Source organism: Manacus candei, unplaced genomic scaffold, assembly GCF_025592945.1.
Source record: "Manacus candei isolate 608988 ecotype Guabito, Panama unplaced genomic scaffold, ASM2559294v1 h1tg000107l, whole genome shotgun sequence".
Classification (NCBI taxonomy): domain Eukaryota; kingdom Metazoa; phylum Chordata; class Aves; order Passeriformes; family Pipridae; genus Manacus; species Manacus candei.
This window is the reverse complement of record NW_026138155.1, coordinates 537,135-551,785: the sequence shown is the minus strand read 5'-3', so window position 1 is coordinate 551,785 and position 14,651 is coordinate 537,135. Positions and strand designations below refer to the sequence as shown.

Sequence of the window (14,651 nt, the reverse complement as noted above, 5' to 3'; positions counted from 1 at the left end):
GCCGGGAAGGGCGGTCGCGGAGGCGGAGCCGCGATTCCCCGGCATGGCCGTGGCCGCCGTCGCCCGCCGCGGTCTGTCCGCGCTGCTGCTGGGCCGGCTCCCGGCGCTGCCGCTGCCGCCCGCCCTGCGCCCGCCGCCCGCCCGCCCCGGCCCCGCCGCCCCCCGCCCGGGGCCGCTTCGCGCCGCCCTCCGCACCTACAGCCAGGTACGGCCCGCGGGAATGGCGGGCACCTGCCCCCGCGGAACCCGCGTCCTTCCGCCGCTTAACGCGGGGCGGTTTCTCGTTTCTCGGCGCCAGGTCACCGATGCTCCGTCCCAGGAAGGTCGCCTCTCAGAACAGGAGCCCGGCTCGCCCAAGGCAGAGAGTGACGGTGTCTACCTCGTCAGGGCACAAGGATTCCCCTTCTCGTGCACCGAGGAAGATGTGCTTACCTTCTTTGATAGTATGGCTGTTCATTTTCCTGGCTGACTGTCCTCTCTGCTGCCTCTGAAACCGTAGCTCGTGATTACCTAGCAGAAAGAAAATTTAGAGATCGGTAGCCAGAGAAAGATGAGGTCTTATTACTGCCGCAAAAATATCCACAATTGGCACATATAAAGCAAGTATTCAATTTCCAACCTGCCAGACAACGACTAGAAGGTCACCCTTATGGCATTTTATGTTTAATTGTACAAGTCTTTGCCTTCCCACAGCGAAGGCAATCCAATTCAAAGTGATGCCTGTACAGACCATTGTGGCTGGCTTTAGTCCATCAACTCCTCTCTTTAAGAAACTGCAGTGTGTTTTTACAGATTGGTTTAAACTTCAGTGTTGCTTTCTAATTCATAGGCTTTTCCATACCTCTTCAGGGCTGATCCCTCCATACTGTAATACATTGCCACATCCTCCCAGAGGCCAGATCCAAGTTTTTGAATTACTTACTAACCTGCCAGACTAAATTAAGTCGGTTTGAAGTCAGATTCAAGGTTAGGAATAGGTGTGTTCCACTCTTTGTTTTGCAGTGCTGGGATGGGATCAGCTCTGTGCACTGTAGTCAGGATAAAGAGACCCCCGTGTTTGATGTAGTTCTGTATGTTCCTCTGTGGTCTGTTCCTTGATTTCCAGGCTGTAGAATTCGGAACGGTGAGAACGGGGTGCACTTCCTCTTAAACAGGGATGGGAGGCGCAGGGGGGATGCCTTGATCGAGCTGGAGTCCAAAGCAGACGTCCAGAGAGCCCTGGAAAAGCACCTGAGGTACATGGGCCCACGCTACGTGAAAGGTGGGTTTGGAACAGCACGAGTGACGTTGGAACAAAACTTCCAAGTGAATAAGAGCAGCTTTGTTAGCAGTAATAAATTGGGCTGGCGTGGAGAGGTGCAGGGTTGGGAACTGAGCAGCAGACCAGCCAGTAAGGCATCGTTGATCCAGATTTTCCAAGGCTGGGCAGGGAAAGCAAAGGGGCAGGACCATAGAGCATGAGGTAGGGGAAGAAACGGGATGGAGCTTTGCAGAGGGGGAAAGCTGCTGTAGGGGAATGCCCTCGGAGTGCTGCCATGAGGGAGAACGCTCCCTGCCCGTGTTCCTTGCAGTGTTTGAAGTCCACGACAGCGATGTGGAGGGCTTGATGCGGAGCCTGCGGGATGAATCCCAAGCCATGAACGATGGAGTGGTGCTGCTCCGAGGCCTTCCCTTCAGCTCCACCGAGGAGGACATTGCGGATTTCTTCGCAGGTAACTCAGCCCGCTCTGTGCTCTTCGCTGGCCAGGCATTTACTGCCTTAAGTTGATGCTTTGTTGTTCCCCAGAGGGATGAAAGCAAAGCAGGTGCAGCCTTGAGAATCTTAAACACCACAAGGAGTTGGTGTTCCTCTGGAAGTCACTCAGGCTGCAGAGTTTCCCTGAACCTCTGACTTTGTGCAGGTCTAACCCAGGATCAGTTCTTGGGGCCAGGGGAAGAAAAGCAGAGGGAGCCAGATGCTGGGATCTGTCATGGGGTTGCTACCAGTGCAACATTTGGCAAAGCTGAGAAGGAGGAAGGCCTTTATGGTAGTTACAGCCCAGGCAAATGCAGTGTGGGTGTTCACAGCTGCACGATCAGGATAGGTGGATCATGTATGCCACTGGAGACTTTGTCCCATACTCACTGCTAGAGCAGTCCAGGTGGTTCCTGACTCCCCAAGATGATGATACACAGCACAGAAATTGAAACTCACTGAATTTGACCTGAGCTTTAAAGAGAGGGGGGAAAAGCTACCATAATAATAAGAGAAAATTTCAAGAATATTTGTGCTCTGGACCTCTTTATTCCCTAGAACTTGCATTTACTTATTTCCACAGTTATTTGAAGCCTCAAGTTGATTTATTTTTTTTAATTAAGCCTTCATTGAAAACTAACTTGAAGCAAATAAATCAGAATTTAAAGAAGATACTTAGGTTAGCATGAACAGTTGTTTCAGAACTACTTAACTGCCTGATTAGGCAGTCAAAAACCAGAAGAATAAGGAAAAAAGAAGTCTTTCTTAGCTATAGCACAAGTTCCTGCCAAGGTGAATGCCTCTTTCTCTCCTCCAATCTCTAGGTTTGAAAATAGCAGACATAGCCTTCATTTATCGGGGAGACAGAAGAACAGGAGAAGCTTTTGTGCAGTTTGCAACTCCTGAAATGGCAGCTAAAGCCCTGTTACGGCACAAAGAGTATATGGGAAATAGGTGGGTACTTCCCTGGGGTCCCAGGGGGTAGAAGAACATGTTATGGAGCACCTTATTCCCTTCCTGCCGGGTGGAACAAACGGCTCTTCTCGCACTCACAGTGTCATTAAGGAAAGCAGAGGCACCTGCAGCCCTCGTAGCCTGGGGGAATATGGGGCCTCTCGGAGAAGAGTCCCAGGTGTTTTTAGGTGTTCCTGAAGAGGTTCTCATCCCAGCAAAAAGGGCTGACAGCCTTCAGAGAGGGGAACACTGGATAGACACAAGCTGCCCAGCCCCAAGTGCACAGGAATTCTCTGCCTCCTTCAGACGTGTGACCCTCCAGATTTCCACCAGGTTCCTCCTCGCTTTAGGCAGTTTTGTCAGCCAGCCCCCTTCCCTTCATCCCTGTACCAGACAAAGAACAGGTTACCTGGCTTGAGTCCCTTCCCAACACCACACCATCTCCCACCTCTTTGGTTACCAGATCCCCATGGGCTGCCCTCCTTCCTTGGGAAGTTAACCATTTTACTCCAGAGCACTGAGCCCTGTGCCACACACTTACCTCACCAGAGCCTCTCTCCTCTCAAGCAGAAGCACAGACCATTTTTTCCAAGCATAAAGGTGTCATTTGGGTTTGAAAAGGCCTTTAAGATCATTGTGTCCACACATTAACCACAACACTGCCCAGCCCTAAACCCCGTCCCTAAGCACCACACCTGCACAGGTTTTAAAAACCTCCAGAACTGTGCTCAGGAAAGAAAACCCAAACAACCAAAAGTGCTTTCCCCCTGCTGAGTTTTCTGACTGCAGTAATCTATAAAACTCTTTTTCTGCACCCCACATAACAAAAGATTTCTCCTTACCTCTTCTGGACACCCCTGCCTTCCTGCTTTTTTACAGCTTGCTTCCTTTTCCCAGAGTGCATTATGTTTGCCCCCTCCCCCTCAAAAGTAGACAGCTGCTCTGTAGGCAGAAATTAATTAATTAATTGAATTAATTAACAGACTTCCCTCCTCTCCAGTAGAGATTAATTCTGAATCTACTGTTAGCTTTTCCTTTGTCGTGGTGGAACGAGAGCTGACCTGACTGACCCACCTGAGCTCACACACCTGCATTTCCATGTGATTAGCCAGGAAATGGAGGGGTTTCCAAAACTGCTTGTAGTTGATCCTGTTCATTCTTCCCGGTTTTATCCAGAACTGGCCTCCAGCAGTGCCCAGTACAGAGTGGGGGTCTGAGGGGCAGCTGAGCTGTCAGCTCTGCCAGCCTGTACAGGGGGTTACTTCCCCTACTCTGGCTTTGGGAAGGGAGGAAAGCCCTCTCCCTTTGCTGTGCATATTCCCTTCATCACCACTCTGTTCCTTCAGTGCTGTGGAAGTTGCCTGATACAACACTGCTGGTGCAATCCCATCAATTCTGTAGCCATATGGAAAATCTCAGGGCTCCACTGAAGTATAGAGCCTGTGTGACCCTGTGTGTCTTCTGGGTCTACTTGTTCTGTGAGCTGTTTTGGGGCTGGCTGTTGTTTTTAATTTGGGGTTTGTAGAAATAATTCAGTTTGCAGAAGTGCAGTGAGGGGAAAACAGTTAAAAGAATGAATCATTCAGCATGGAATCTTCCCATGCCAGGGCTCTCACCCCAAGTAGCTGAGCAGAGCTGAGGCAGGAAGCATCCTGAAGGTGTTTTGCCCAGACCCTGGGAGCCAGGTGTGCCATGTGCTCTTCCCCTTTGCATTCCAGGTATATAGAAGTGTACGTAAGCAGAAAGCACCAGATGCAAAGGCACATGTCCTATGACAGGCAGTTGATGACCTACTCCAAAATGAGAAGAGAATATGAATCCCTCCCTGAAGAAGGGGGATGGAGAGGCATGAGAGGCTCCAATGCCCAGGAAGAAAACAGTGAGTCCCTCCCTGTTGTGGGTGTTCTTCAAGGCCCCTTCGATTCACCCCACGCGTCCACAGCTTTTATGGCAGGGTAACTGCAAGCACTAATGATGGTTTTTCCTTCCATTCCACAGGATTGTACAGGGGAGAAACGGAAACCTCCAGGAGCGTTTTAGAGCCTGGGAACACCTCATCACCACCAGCACGGCACTGTGTCCGCATGAAGGGTTTCCCTACCCAAGCTACTGCCCAAGACATAATAAATGTGAGTTGCAGTGAAGCTACGGATGGGAGGTGGCTGTCATTCCCAGTGCAAGCCCTCCCTTAATGGTTACAGCTGGAGCAACTGCATGCTGTTGATTTATTTGTGTGTGTTAGCTCTTAGAGCTGTGTGGCTTCGGGTGGAATGTGGGGTACAGGTGCCTGGGGCAGCCGAGGCCTCTGGGGCACAACAGGGATCCTCTCCCCTCCGTGGATAAGAAGGGATTAAGGCTTGCTGGGATGTGTTAATACCCATCACTTGGATTACTGTTTCTTTCTCACCAGATTTTCTCTTTTCAGTTTTTTGCTCCGCTGAGGCCCACGAGGATCCTGGTGGAATACAACTCCCAGGGAGAGGCCACGGGAGAAGTGGAGGTGCATTTCGAGAGCCGCGAGGACGCCGTGGCGGCGATGGCGAAGGAGGGGTCACAGATGGGTAAGTCAGGAAAAGGGGGTGGGTCCTACAACAGCAGGACTGAAGCCTCAGGTAGTTTGGCACAGCTTGTCCAGCTGCTGTTACATCCTGTGCAGAGGGATCACCTTAAATGTAGATTTTCAAGTTAACAGTGTGCCGTGGGCTTTGCAGAGAAAAGCAAAAAAAAGAGAAAGAAAATGTCACACACGCAAGTGCCTCTCACATGTTTTCCAGAGTGCAGTGCCATTGAATTATCCCTGAATGAGCATCCAAAGGCAAAGGAAAACTGTTAATGACAGTGGCACGAGCTCAGATTTGGTAAGAGCATCTGTCTCTGTCCTTCTTGGTCTGTTTTTAGCAATGTGTGCCTCAGGCTGATGATCTCTGGTACTGGGATTTCAACCTGCCCAAAGGGTAAAGTGGGGGGTGGCTGAAGGGAAACACCCCCTCAACCTGAGAGCAGGTGTCCAGCCTGGACCCCCCACCCCACCTGGATGGTTCCACAAGTGCCAGTCCCACAGTGCAGGAGCAGCATTTAAAGCTCTGACGGGGTTGTATTCCCTGGCAAGGAAGAGGAAATGTGGCTAAACATTTTCCACTGCTGTGGGTTAACAGTAATGGGCCTTTTGGATGGGGCAGGGTTTCATGGGACCTTGATGGAAGATGCTGGACAATGTTTTCCACTAATTCCCTTCTGAAAGTGGGAGAGGTGGTGGCCACTGCTCCCCAAGGCTGGGAGGGCAACTCTCCTCCTCAGTTCCAGGTCTGTAATCCAGGCCAGGGATATGCCCTTGGGGGAGGTTCAGGATGCGCACCCCCCTCCCACCTGCATCGTGGGCAGCCTCCCTGGCAGCTCCCTCCTGTTGTCCCATGCACTGAGGGAATTTACCATCTGCCTCCCTCTGTGCATGTGCTGCAGCCCCCCCAGACATGTCCCACCTGGAGTCTGTGGTACTTTACTGCTGCCAACCTGTACTATTCTAACAGAATTTAAACTGGGAATAAAATGCAGTAGGGCAGGGGGAGAAAGGAAAGCACTAAGCTGCAGCAAGAGAATGATTTTTATTTTCCCTCTTCCCTTTATCAGGCCGGGTGAACACGTTCCTTGTGTATGAGGGTGAACATCGGGTACAAGTGTCAGCGCTCAGCAAGGAGGACAAACTGTAAGATCTAGTTTAGCCTTGTGTAAGAGGAGCATGTAATAAATGTGCTGGACTGTGGGGAGTGTTACAAAAGCAGCAGCAGCTGCACTGCAGGAATGGTCAATGGGTGGAGCAGTCCTGGGCTCCAGGTGCAGAACGGTGCATTAATAAACACCAGGATTGACAACTGACAGCAGCTGAGTGATCTGAGTCCTCACACGGGTGCACAGTGTAGCTCTGAATCCTTTCAGACCTGCAGCCCAAGTGGAATGGGATGGAAGGACCACTCAGGACACCAGAAGTGGGTGATCAAGTTTTCTTTATTGTGTGGAACAAAATTAACATCAGAAAATTAACATCAGAAAACCTGCCCCCCCCCTTCCCAACCCCAGTGTCCAGGTGTCAGCCCACGCTGGCATCACACGCAGTACCTGAGCACAGAGGGAGCTGGCAGCCACCAGTGCTGTGCTCTCAAGGGGTCTCAGCCACCTCCCTGCTCCATAGAATTTAATTCTCTGTGTCCAGTTTAATGCTCCCTCTACAAGGGAAATTGCCTAGGTCTCACTTTCTCCTGGGGGGATGAGTCACACTGGGCTTGGATGCAAGAATTTTACTGGTTTGGACCTATAGAGTGTGTACAGAAAACTACTGACACTAAATTCAGTGTTTTCTCCATCCATCTCCAGTGTGTCATCCCTTCAGAGAATTCAGGAATTCACTTGAATTCCAGGCTTCTTGTATCTCAACACTGTTTACAACTCCTGTCCTACTTTAAGGGATAGAAGCAAGGAAAGGGGTTGGGAAACTGCCACAGGTGGGGGAAAGAGCAAAAAAGAGTGTAAGTTTGGTGGCTGAACACACCAAGGCCCAGAGGGAACTAGGAGAAATAATTCCTGGTAACAAACCAGCACCAACCACATCAGTAACCTCAGCTCTGAGAAGCTTTTCCTGCAGTTCCAGCCACTCTAAAGACTACTATTAACTAGGGTTAATTCCCCTCCAAGGAATTAACCACTAAGCCCTAATAACATCTGTACAAACCCCAATGCATTTGTCACATCAATGCATCCATTTGCTATGGACTGTGGAACATTCTGTGGTCTGAGACTGCAGGAGGTGCCAGTGGGAAAAGGAGTGAACACTCCTGTGACACAAGGAAGCCACCACCGCTCTTTGGAGTAACAAAATTCCTTGAGGGAACAGCAACAAAGAATGAACCATGAAACCTCTCTGAACTGTGTTTGCAATTACAACTGGGAGAAGGTGAAAAGTGTTCCCGTATTATTTTGATACAACAAAAAGTGAAATGCCAGGTTTATGGCCACAATGTTTCCATGCGCGCAAGGGGGAGAGGTGGATCCAAGTGGCCCTAAACCAGAGCATGATGGGAATTTGGCCCATCTCCTAAAGCACAGAGGGGGAACAGAACATTCACAGCTTGGTTTGGGGTTTCCCTGTGCAGAGCAAGCCCTTGGCCACAGCCCTGAGCCAAGGAAATGCAGGTAGAACATGTTAACTAGTGCCTCACTTGGCCTGCTCACACTGTGTACCGGGGTCCCAGGGATGAGCCAGACTGTCCAAGACAGCTGTTCAAGTGCAGCCAGACATGAGGAATACCAGTGCTCCAGCTGGTTTTCAGGGAGCCTTTGCTCAGCAGCAGCACATGCCCAACACCACACGTGTGAGGGCAAGAACATTCCCAACTTACACATGCAAACGCAGCTCTGGTTTGGGCAGGGGCTCCCTGAGCCCTGAGACTGCTCCAGCACGCACGGGCTGCTCCATGTGACATTCCCAATGCAGTTCTCCACAGCACAATTGGATTTTGGTACAGGGAAGGCTCAGAATGTTGTTTTAGTCACAAGAGACTCTAAACACCAAGAAGCTGCTTCCCTCCAACCTCCAAAGCACACAAGCAAGTGTCCTCACGTTCCCCTTGAACAACTCCAGAAACACCATCAGCTACAACCACTGTCACCCCTCTGCCACCCATTCCCTACAAGGGGCTGCTGGAATACTGCTGGATGAGCTGCTGGTGGCAGGGATTGCAGACACGCTCAGGGTTGATGCTGGATGGGAGGGGCAGCTCGTGTGCTGAACAGGCTTCACAGAAGGTACCCCCACAGTTCTTGCAGATGTTCTGGAATGCAGGAAAAGCACAGAAATCAAGGAGAGGTTCAGGACTTGGCAGATCAACTGAGGGAAAAAACTGAGCTCAAAGGGAAGAAGCTGCTCAGGGGCAGGAAAAACAAAGCACTGAACAGGGCAGAGGGGAACCCTGGAGCCACCAGTATTTAACAAGGTTATATTAAGGGCAGAGGGACCTGCAAGGGCTCATTTCTTTGTCCAAGTCACCAGCAGGAATCTGTGATTCCAAAACAAAAACCAGAGGGAAGGCAGTCACCTGGTGTGGGCCATGTCAATCCTAAGTTACCTTTCTTCGGTTCCGGCTGCTCTCCTCCTGGCAGAGCTGGCACATCTCAGCATGTCCAGGGCCCAACAGCTGCTCCTAAACACCAAGGCAAAACCAACACACTCCGTGAGAGAGCTCTGCAGCAACAAGGAGGGAACTAAGCATCTTAAACAAGAGCTGACAGGCAGGAATTCCCAGTGAACAGGACAACACAAGTGTTGTAACATCCCAGTGACAGTCTGGGGTCTGGCTGTGCTTTGCCAGGCACCCAGGGGGAATCAGGAATGGATTTTAGTTCATTGGATATACAGGAGCAAAACCAAGACAGAGTATCACTCACCTGTTCTTCCTGCTTGCTGCTTGGTGACCTACAAGGGAACAACAGTGTCACTTGGAACAGGGCTTCCATCACCACAGCTTTTAAATAAAGTACCTGGGCTACCAGGGAATTGCCTTACCTGGCTTTTAAAACCCTTCCCCCATAAGGATTTTTGAGTAGCACTCCTACCTAAATGGGAAGAACAGGCAAAAAACCTGCAGAATGCCTTCAGGAGAGCCGAGGAGAGGGGGCATGAACATGGAAAAGACTGTTTAGATGGTACCAATACAGCCTGAAACTGGCTTTAAACTTGGGCCTGCAGATTTGATGCCTACACATGCTGTGAACAGGCAGCTAAAGCACCATGAGGCCTTGAAGGTAAATCATCAGCCTGACCCTCACCTGCTAAAACATTCCAGGTGAAACAGGGCTAAAAAGCATCTTGGGCACAGACGGTTTTCAGTATCTGGAAAGCAGACTGGAACTGAGCTTATGCTATTTTTAAGATGCTACTTTCCTGATTAGCTTCCCTTCAGGACTCAGTGTGCTGCACCAGAGCCCTGACATTCAGAGCACTTCCCCTGGGCTGTTCCATCCTCAAGCCAAGGCCTCAGCACAGAGCTGTGCCCAGGGGCTTTGAAAACATCTTTTAACATTTAAAACCAAATACTAAAGAAACCCTACAATGAGAATCCTCTTCTCTAATATTCAGCTTGGACACAAGCAATCTGAGCCACATTTTTACACAGCCATCTTAAAAATCTTAAGTTTTTTCTCCAACAGCTTCTCTTTATTAGCTCTAAACACCACTGATCCTCCAACCCTTCTCCTTTCCCTCACCAAAAATACTTTGGACATGAGTCCCCAAGGTCTTGCACTTGGCTTACCAAAGTTTCTTGAGTCAGAAAAATTAGTAAGCAGCAGATTTCAATAGAAACCAATTCAAAGGTAAATTAGAGACAGATGGAGCCTTTCCCATCTGGAAGTGCTGATGGCAAGCAACAGAACCTCCTCCTTCCCTTTGAGAGCTATGGAAAAGCAGCAGAGGCCTCAACAAAGATTGGAAATATTTCTCAGAAAGGGAAGTTGGACTATTCCAAACTCCTCATCAGCACAGTAATCTGAGAAAGGGAACCAGGACTTCAGAACGGAGGCAGGAATGAGGTTTGTTTCCTTCCCTACCTGTGTGGCAGGACACTGTTCTCCTCTCTCAGTGCCTGTTTCAGTTTAGCATTTTCTTCCTGGATTTTGACCTTCCCATCCTGCCAAAAGGAAACATTCACCCGTCAGGTACACTAGAGGAAGACTCCAGTTTCACTCCTGCCACATGCAAGGGGAGACTTGGCATTGCTATTTTGGGATACTGGTCTGCTCCTCCTTGGCACAGAGGAGTATTTGGGCACCAATCTCCCCTGGGAGCAGTTCTCTGTGCTTTCTTTTTGCTGTGAACAAAGAGTGGACTGCACATTTCAGAGATGGGCTCTTAAACTTCACTGGAATTATGTGTAATACTGGTGAAAAAAGACAGAACTGCATCACTGAAGCATCCCAGGGAGCCCAGTGAAGGCAACTCGAGTGTGGCAGTACATGACAACTGTGGAAGTCGTCTGTTACTGCATAGTTCACATCATTACAACTCTAACTGCCTGCTCAGTGTGTGTAAAAACCCTTACAAAGCCCCTTGGGTCATGGCACATGAACACCACCTATTTATTGCCTGAGAAAGCTCAGGAAAAGCAAACGAGCCAAGTGAAACTGCACCTCAAAGCTGAGCCAAGAGCCTAAGTCTCATTACCTGTCTTAGCCAGTTCTTTGGCCCTTTTTTGTTTTCTTGGCCACACTGCTGACTGTGGGACCATCTGTCTCTTTCCCGCCTCAGTTCCAGTTCTAGGTGGTTCCTGGAATATTGAGGTGGAATTGTGATTAAAGGATGGTTTGGGGACAGTTGGCACTGAGAGCTGATGAACTGTTTAACCCTCTCTTCACACCTCCGACTCAAGAGCTGAGAAGTGCCTCTTGGACTCCCAAGCTGTCTCGCAGTGTGTTAAACCATAACACGTCAGGATGGAAAATCTCCAAGTCCTTCATCTAATTCTGGCACAATCTGACATCCAGCTGATGCAAAACCAGACCCATTTGCCTGTGTCCTCCTAAGCTCACCCACAGACACCCAGGACCAAAGCCACTTGCTGGTTGTCTGAGCAGCCTCTGCAGCTTTGTGAAAAAGGAAACAAAGAGCTGGGCCAGGAGGGGGAGAAGGGACAACTCCCCCCCGTGTATCCAGCAATGCCCCCACAGAATTCACCCCGGTGACCTTGCGACAAGCCGCAGATGCGTCATGGCTGCAGGAGGAGATGCTCTTCTATTTTAAGGAAAGAGGATTTGTCTGTGTCCCTGACACTGCTCAAGTGATGACACTGCAGGGGAAAATGGGATGGCTCTTGACAAGGTCTCTCCGTTTGGCTTCCAGCAAAAACAAGAGCAGCTTCACCAGGGAAAAAGTACAAATCGCAGCAGCGTGTGTCAGACTGACAACCAGGATCACTTCCCTTGCTCCACACCCTTCAGTGGTTGCTCTAGGCAGAGGTTTCACTGTTCCATCCCTGCCCATGATAACTGTTAGATCCCAAATTAGCACAGAATCACAGGAAGGTTTGCGTAGACAGGGACCTTACACATCTCATTCCACCCCATGCCATGGGCAGGGACACCTTGCACTAGACCAGGTTGTTCCAAGCCGTGTCCAACCTGGCCTTGAACACTTCCAGGGATGGGGCAGCCACAACTATTCCAGCAGCCTATGCCAGTGCCTAAATAATGGGCTTTTCCCAAGGATTTTCATCCCGGGGGTTACTCCTGTTGGCATCTAGCCTGTCACTTGCCTCACTCCCACTCCATCCCCTGTTTTCCTACTCTCCATTAGACACAGCAAGAACAGCCCAGGAAAGAGGTTGGAAAAGGATCTCTTCACCGCTGTCTGGAGAGCTCTTCCACTTCCAGCTGCAGGCTGTTGATTTTGTCCCCAAACTCCTGCTTGAAGAGCCGGTTGTCCTGCTGGGCCAGCTGCCGTTCCTTCTCTGCCTGTCGCAATCTGGATTTGAGCCACATGAACTTGTGATAAAAAACAAAAGCCATGGTGGGGAGGAAGACTGAGTTTAACCAACAAATAAAAAACCCAGTGAAAAGGTAAAGCCAAAAAAAAAAAGGGAATGGTAAAAACAATGGAAAGGAGAAAGACAGTTCAAAGCAAAGCAAAATGGGAGGTGAACCAGGCAGAAACTCTCATTTTCCATAGTTTTTATTTTATCACTACAGTTTACAGCCATTAGATGAGAAACAGAAAACATCACTTTTATCCAGATCCAAAGCAAACCTCAAGTACACAGAATTTAAAGTCCAATTGGATTTTAATGTACGTTACATTTCAGCTTTGCACAGGTAACTGGAACTTGCAACATAGGTTATAGCTACTCTATTGAGAATTAGTGCAGGTTCCTGGTCTCCCACGGATTGACACTCGGCTCAAGCGCCAGGCATCGGTACAGCAACACATTCCCACTCTGGGCCTGACATCAGAAACAGCCAGATCCTTAATTCTGTCTGGTTTCAGTGTTACTGACACCAACCCCACCAGCCCCAACCCCCTGTTCCTACAGCAGAACTGTGGGAAGGGACAGGGGGGCTCCCTGTACTAATGGGCTCTTTGGATACCTTGATCAAAGCTTCCACCTTTTCCTTAGGATTCTTTTTTCTCCAGGCAGTTAGGAGTTTGTAGTAGCAGGTTACTGAAGGGTGAGTTTATAGGTTCAAGCATGCAGCTCGGGCGTGGCAGGGAGGTTTCCAACAGGGCTGTGCCAGTGCCTGTGCTGAGAGCCCACGGAATAAGCCACGTGGTGGCCCACACTCACATCCAGGGGGACCAGGCTGAGCCCCATGGATTTTTGACCACACCAGCAAGGACCAAAGTGTTCCCTCCCCACTTGTTTCAGTCATGTTTGCCACCCACTGCCCCAAGAAGTGCCATCCCACAGGACAAAGGGAGAACTGGCATCAAAGAATTACTACAGGCGTCTCACCAGAGAAAAATCCCCTTATTCAACACTGAAAACCCCCAAATCTGATCTTCCAAATGAAAGAATATCTCTACGAGTGCTTATAACCTAAGGCCCACAAGAGGCCAGCACGGGGACTTGTGTGATCAGAGTATATTAGTTTATAATAGTCCAAGCTACAGTTACTTCAGGTTTTGCACCGGGGTGTTAAATTGGCAATTATTTCTCTTATTGCGAGCTGATTCCAAGCTTTAGCTGTTCCTCCTTTAGCAAATTCCATTTGTATTGAGCAAGGCAAACTCAGAAGGAAATGAAACAAGTGTAAAAGGCCACTCTTCCCTTTCAACTACCAACTACTCGAACAAGGAAAGGGCAAGGACCAAATTACCATCTCCATTCCCCATCGCTGCACATTGGGTTCCTTTCCTCTTTATTTGTGTGGGTTTGTTTCTTTTAAAGAAAGGTCAGATTATTTTTTGTAAAACACGTAACTTCCCTTTCTAAGAAGGGGAGACACCTCCCAAAACACCTCTCCTCAGCTTCCTTAGCTTGGGAAGGACCGCAGGGCGTGTCTGGAGGGATTCCTGGCAGAGGTAGAAGCAATGCAAAGAGAAGGAGGTTTCCACTGAACTTACCACTCTATTGTGTTACTCTAAGACACCTATAGCTACTAATTCTGGACACATGAAGTTTAAAGGAAGAAGGATAAAGTCCCCACCCTCCCACCACGTCCCTAAGGCAGAATCCAGGCAAGCTGGTTACGGGAGGGCCGGTCCTCGCCGTGACGGGCCATCGCGTCCTGCCCGCTCGTCTCGGACTCGGGGCTGAACCCACAGAACAGAATTGAACAGGAAACAGCTTGGGGCACACACACAACTACTGTCAACAACTTCCAGGGATGCATTTTCTCATCTACTTCACAAAAAAGGGCAACACAGAAAACGAGCTGACTCTCCCGAGCTGGCCAACGTGATCCCGGCTGAGCCGCGCACACGCCGAGGGCTCCTGCTGCTGTACGGGGTGTGCACCAGCAGGTGGGCAGAGCCACGGATCTCCCACTCCCGGTGCCTTCCTGGGGTGTTTATTGGCCAACTCATTTGGTACTTGAACATGGGTTAAATGGCAAAGTTTGGGATTTTTATACCCGACTCTAAATCTCGGCAGAAAAACTCACTGATTTTAAAAACTCAGCAAATTCCAAATCAACTTTAGGTGACAATTAACATTTTAACAGTTGCTTTTAGCAATTCTCAAGTTCTCCCCTCATGAATGAGTTCTGATGTCAGAGCTGTGAGGTGGCCAGACATAAAAATGTCTAATGATGCTTCTGGATCAGTTTGTTTGCTGCACTATTTAAGGTTTTTGCCTGTTTCACCAAATCCTTTTCACTGTATAAATAAGTCAGAATGAGGATGATGAGAAAACGGAAAAATAATAACAGCAAGAGAAAAAGAGCAAATCAATTAGCTGAGTCGGTACCATAACATATTTTCAAG

General features: G+C 49.4%; 2 protein-coding genes across 13 annotated transcripts in view; one reads left to right on the top strand and one right to left on the bottom strand.

Annotated features, from left to right (window-relative positions):
* The first annotated feature begins 28 nt into the window (after positions 1 to 28).
* Positions 29 to 6,562, top strand: GRSF1 (G-rich RNA sequence binding factor 1). The gene is made up of 10 exons (XM_051769407.1): positions 29 to 205; positions 299 to 443; positions 1,106 to 1,261; positions 1,572 to 1,712; positions 2,560 to 2,689; positions 4,408 to 4,568; positions 4,688 to 4,818; positions 5,115 to 5,250; positions 5,464 to 5,547; positions 6,317 to 6,562. The coding sequence occupies exons 1-9, from the start codon at positions 44 to 46 to the stop codon at positions 5,520 to 5,522; spliced, it is 1,221 nt and encodes a 406-aa protein (XP_051625367.1). The 5' UTR covers positions 29 to 43; the 3' UTR covers positions 5,523 to 5,547; positions 6,317 to 6,562.
* Positions 6,563 to 6,679: 117 nt separating this feature from the next.
* RUFY3 (RUN and FYVE domain containing 3) overlaps positions 6,680 to 14,651 on the bottom strand; it is a 32,571-nt gene continuing 24,599 nt past the window's right edge. For 8 of the 12 annotated variants that reach the window (XM_051769388.1, XM_051769390.1, XM_051769391.1 and 5 more), the window contains 6 exons: positions 12,075 to 12,194; positions 10,899 to 11,001; positions 10,286 to 10,365; positions 9,125 to 9,152; positions 8,806 to 8,880; positions 6,680 to 8,511 (listed from right to left, as the gene is read on the bottom strand). In XM_051769388.1, coding sequence (XP_051625348.1) covers positions 8,368 to 8,511; positions 8,806 to 8,880; positions 9,125 to 9,152; positions 10,286 to 10,365; positions 10,899 to 11,001; positions 12,075 to 12,194 — 550 coding nt within the window. In that variant the 3' untranslated portion in view covers positions 6,680 to 8,367. Of the gene's footprint in view, positions 8,512 to 8,805; positions 8,881 to 9,124; positions 9,153 to 10,285; positions 10,366 to 10,898; positions 11,002 to 12,074; positions 12,215 to 12,385; positions 14,544 to 14,651 lie in introns of those variants that run through there. The other 4 variants (XM_051769394.1, XM_051769395.1, XM_051769396.1 and 1 more) reach the window with 2 other exon arrangements.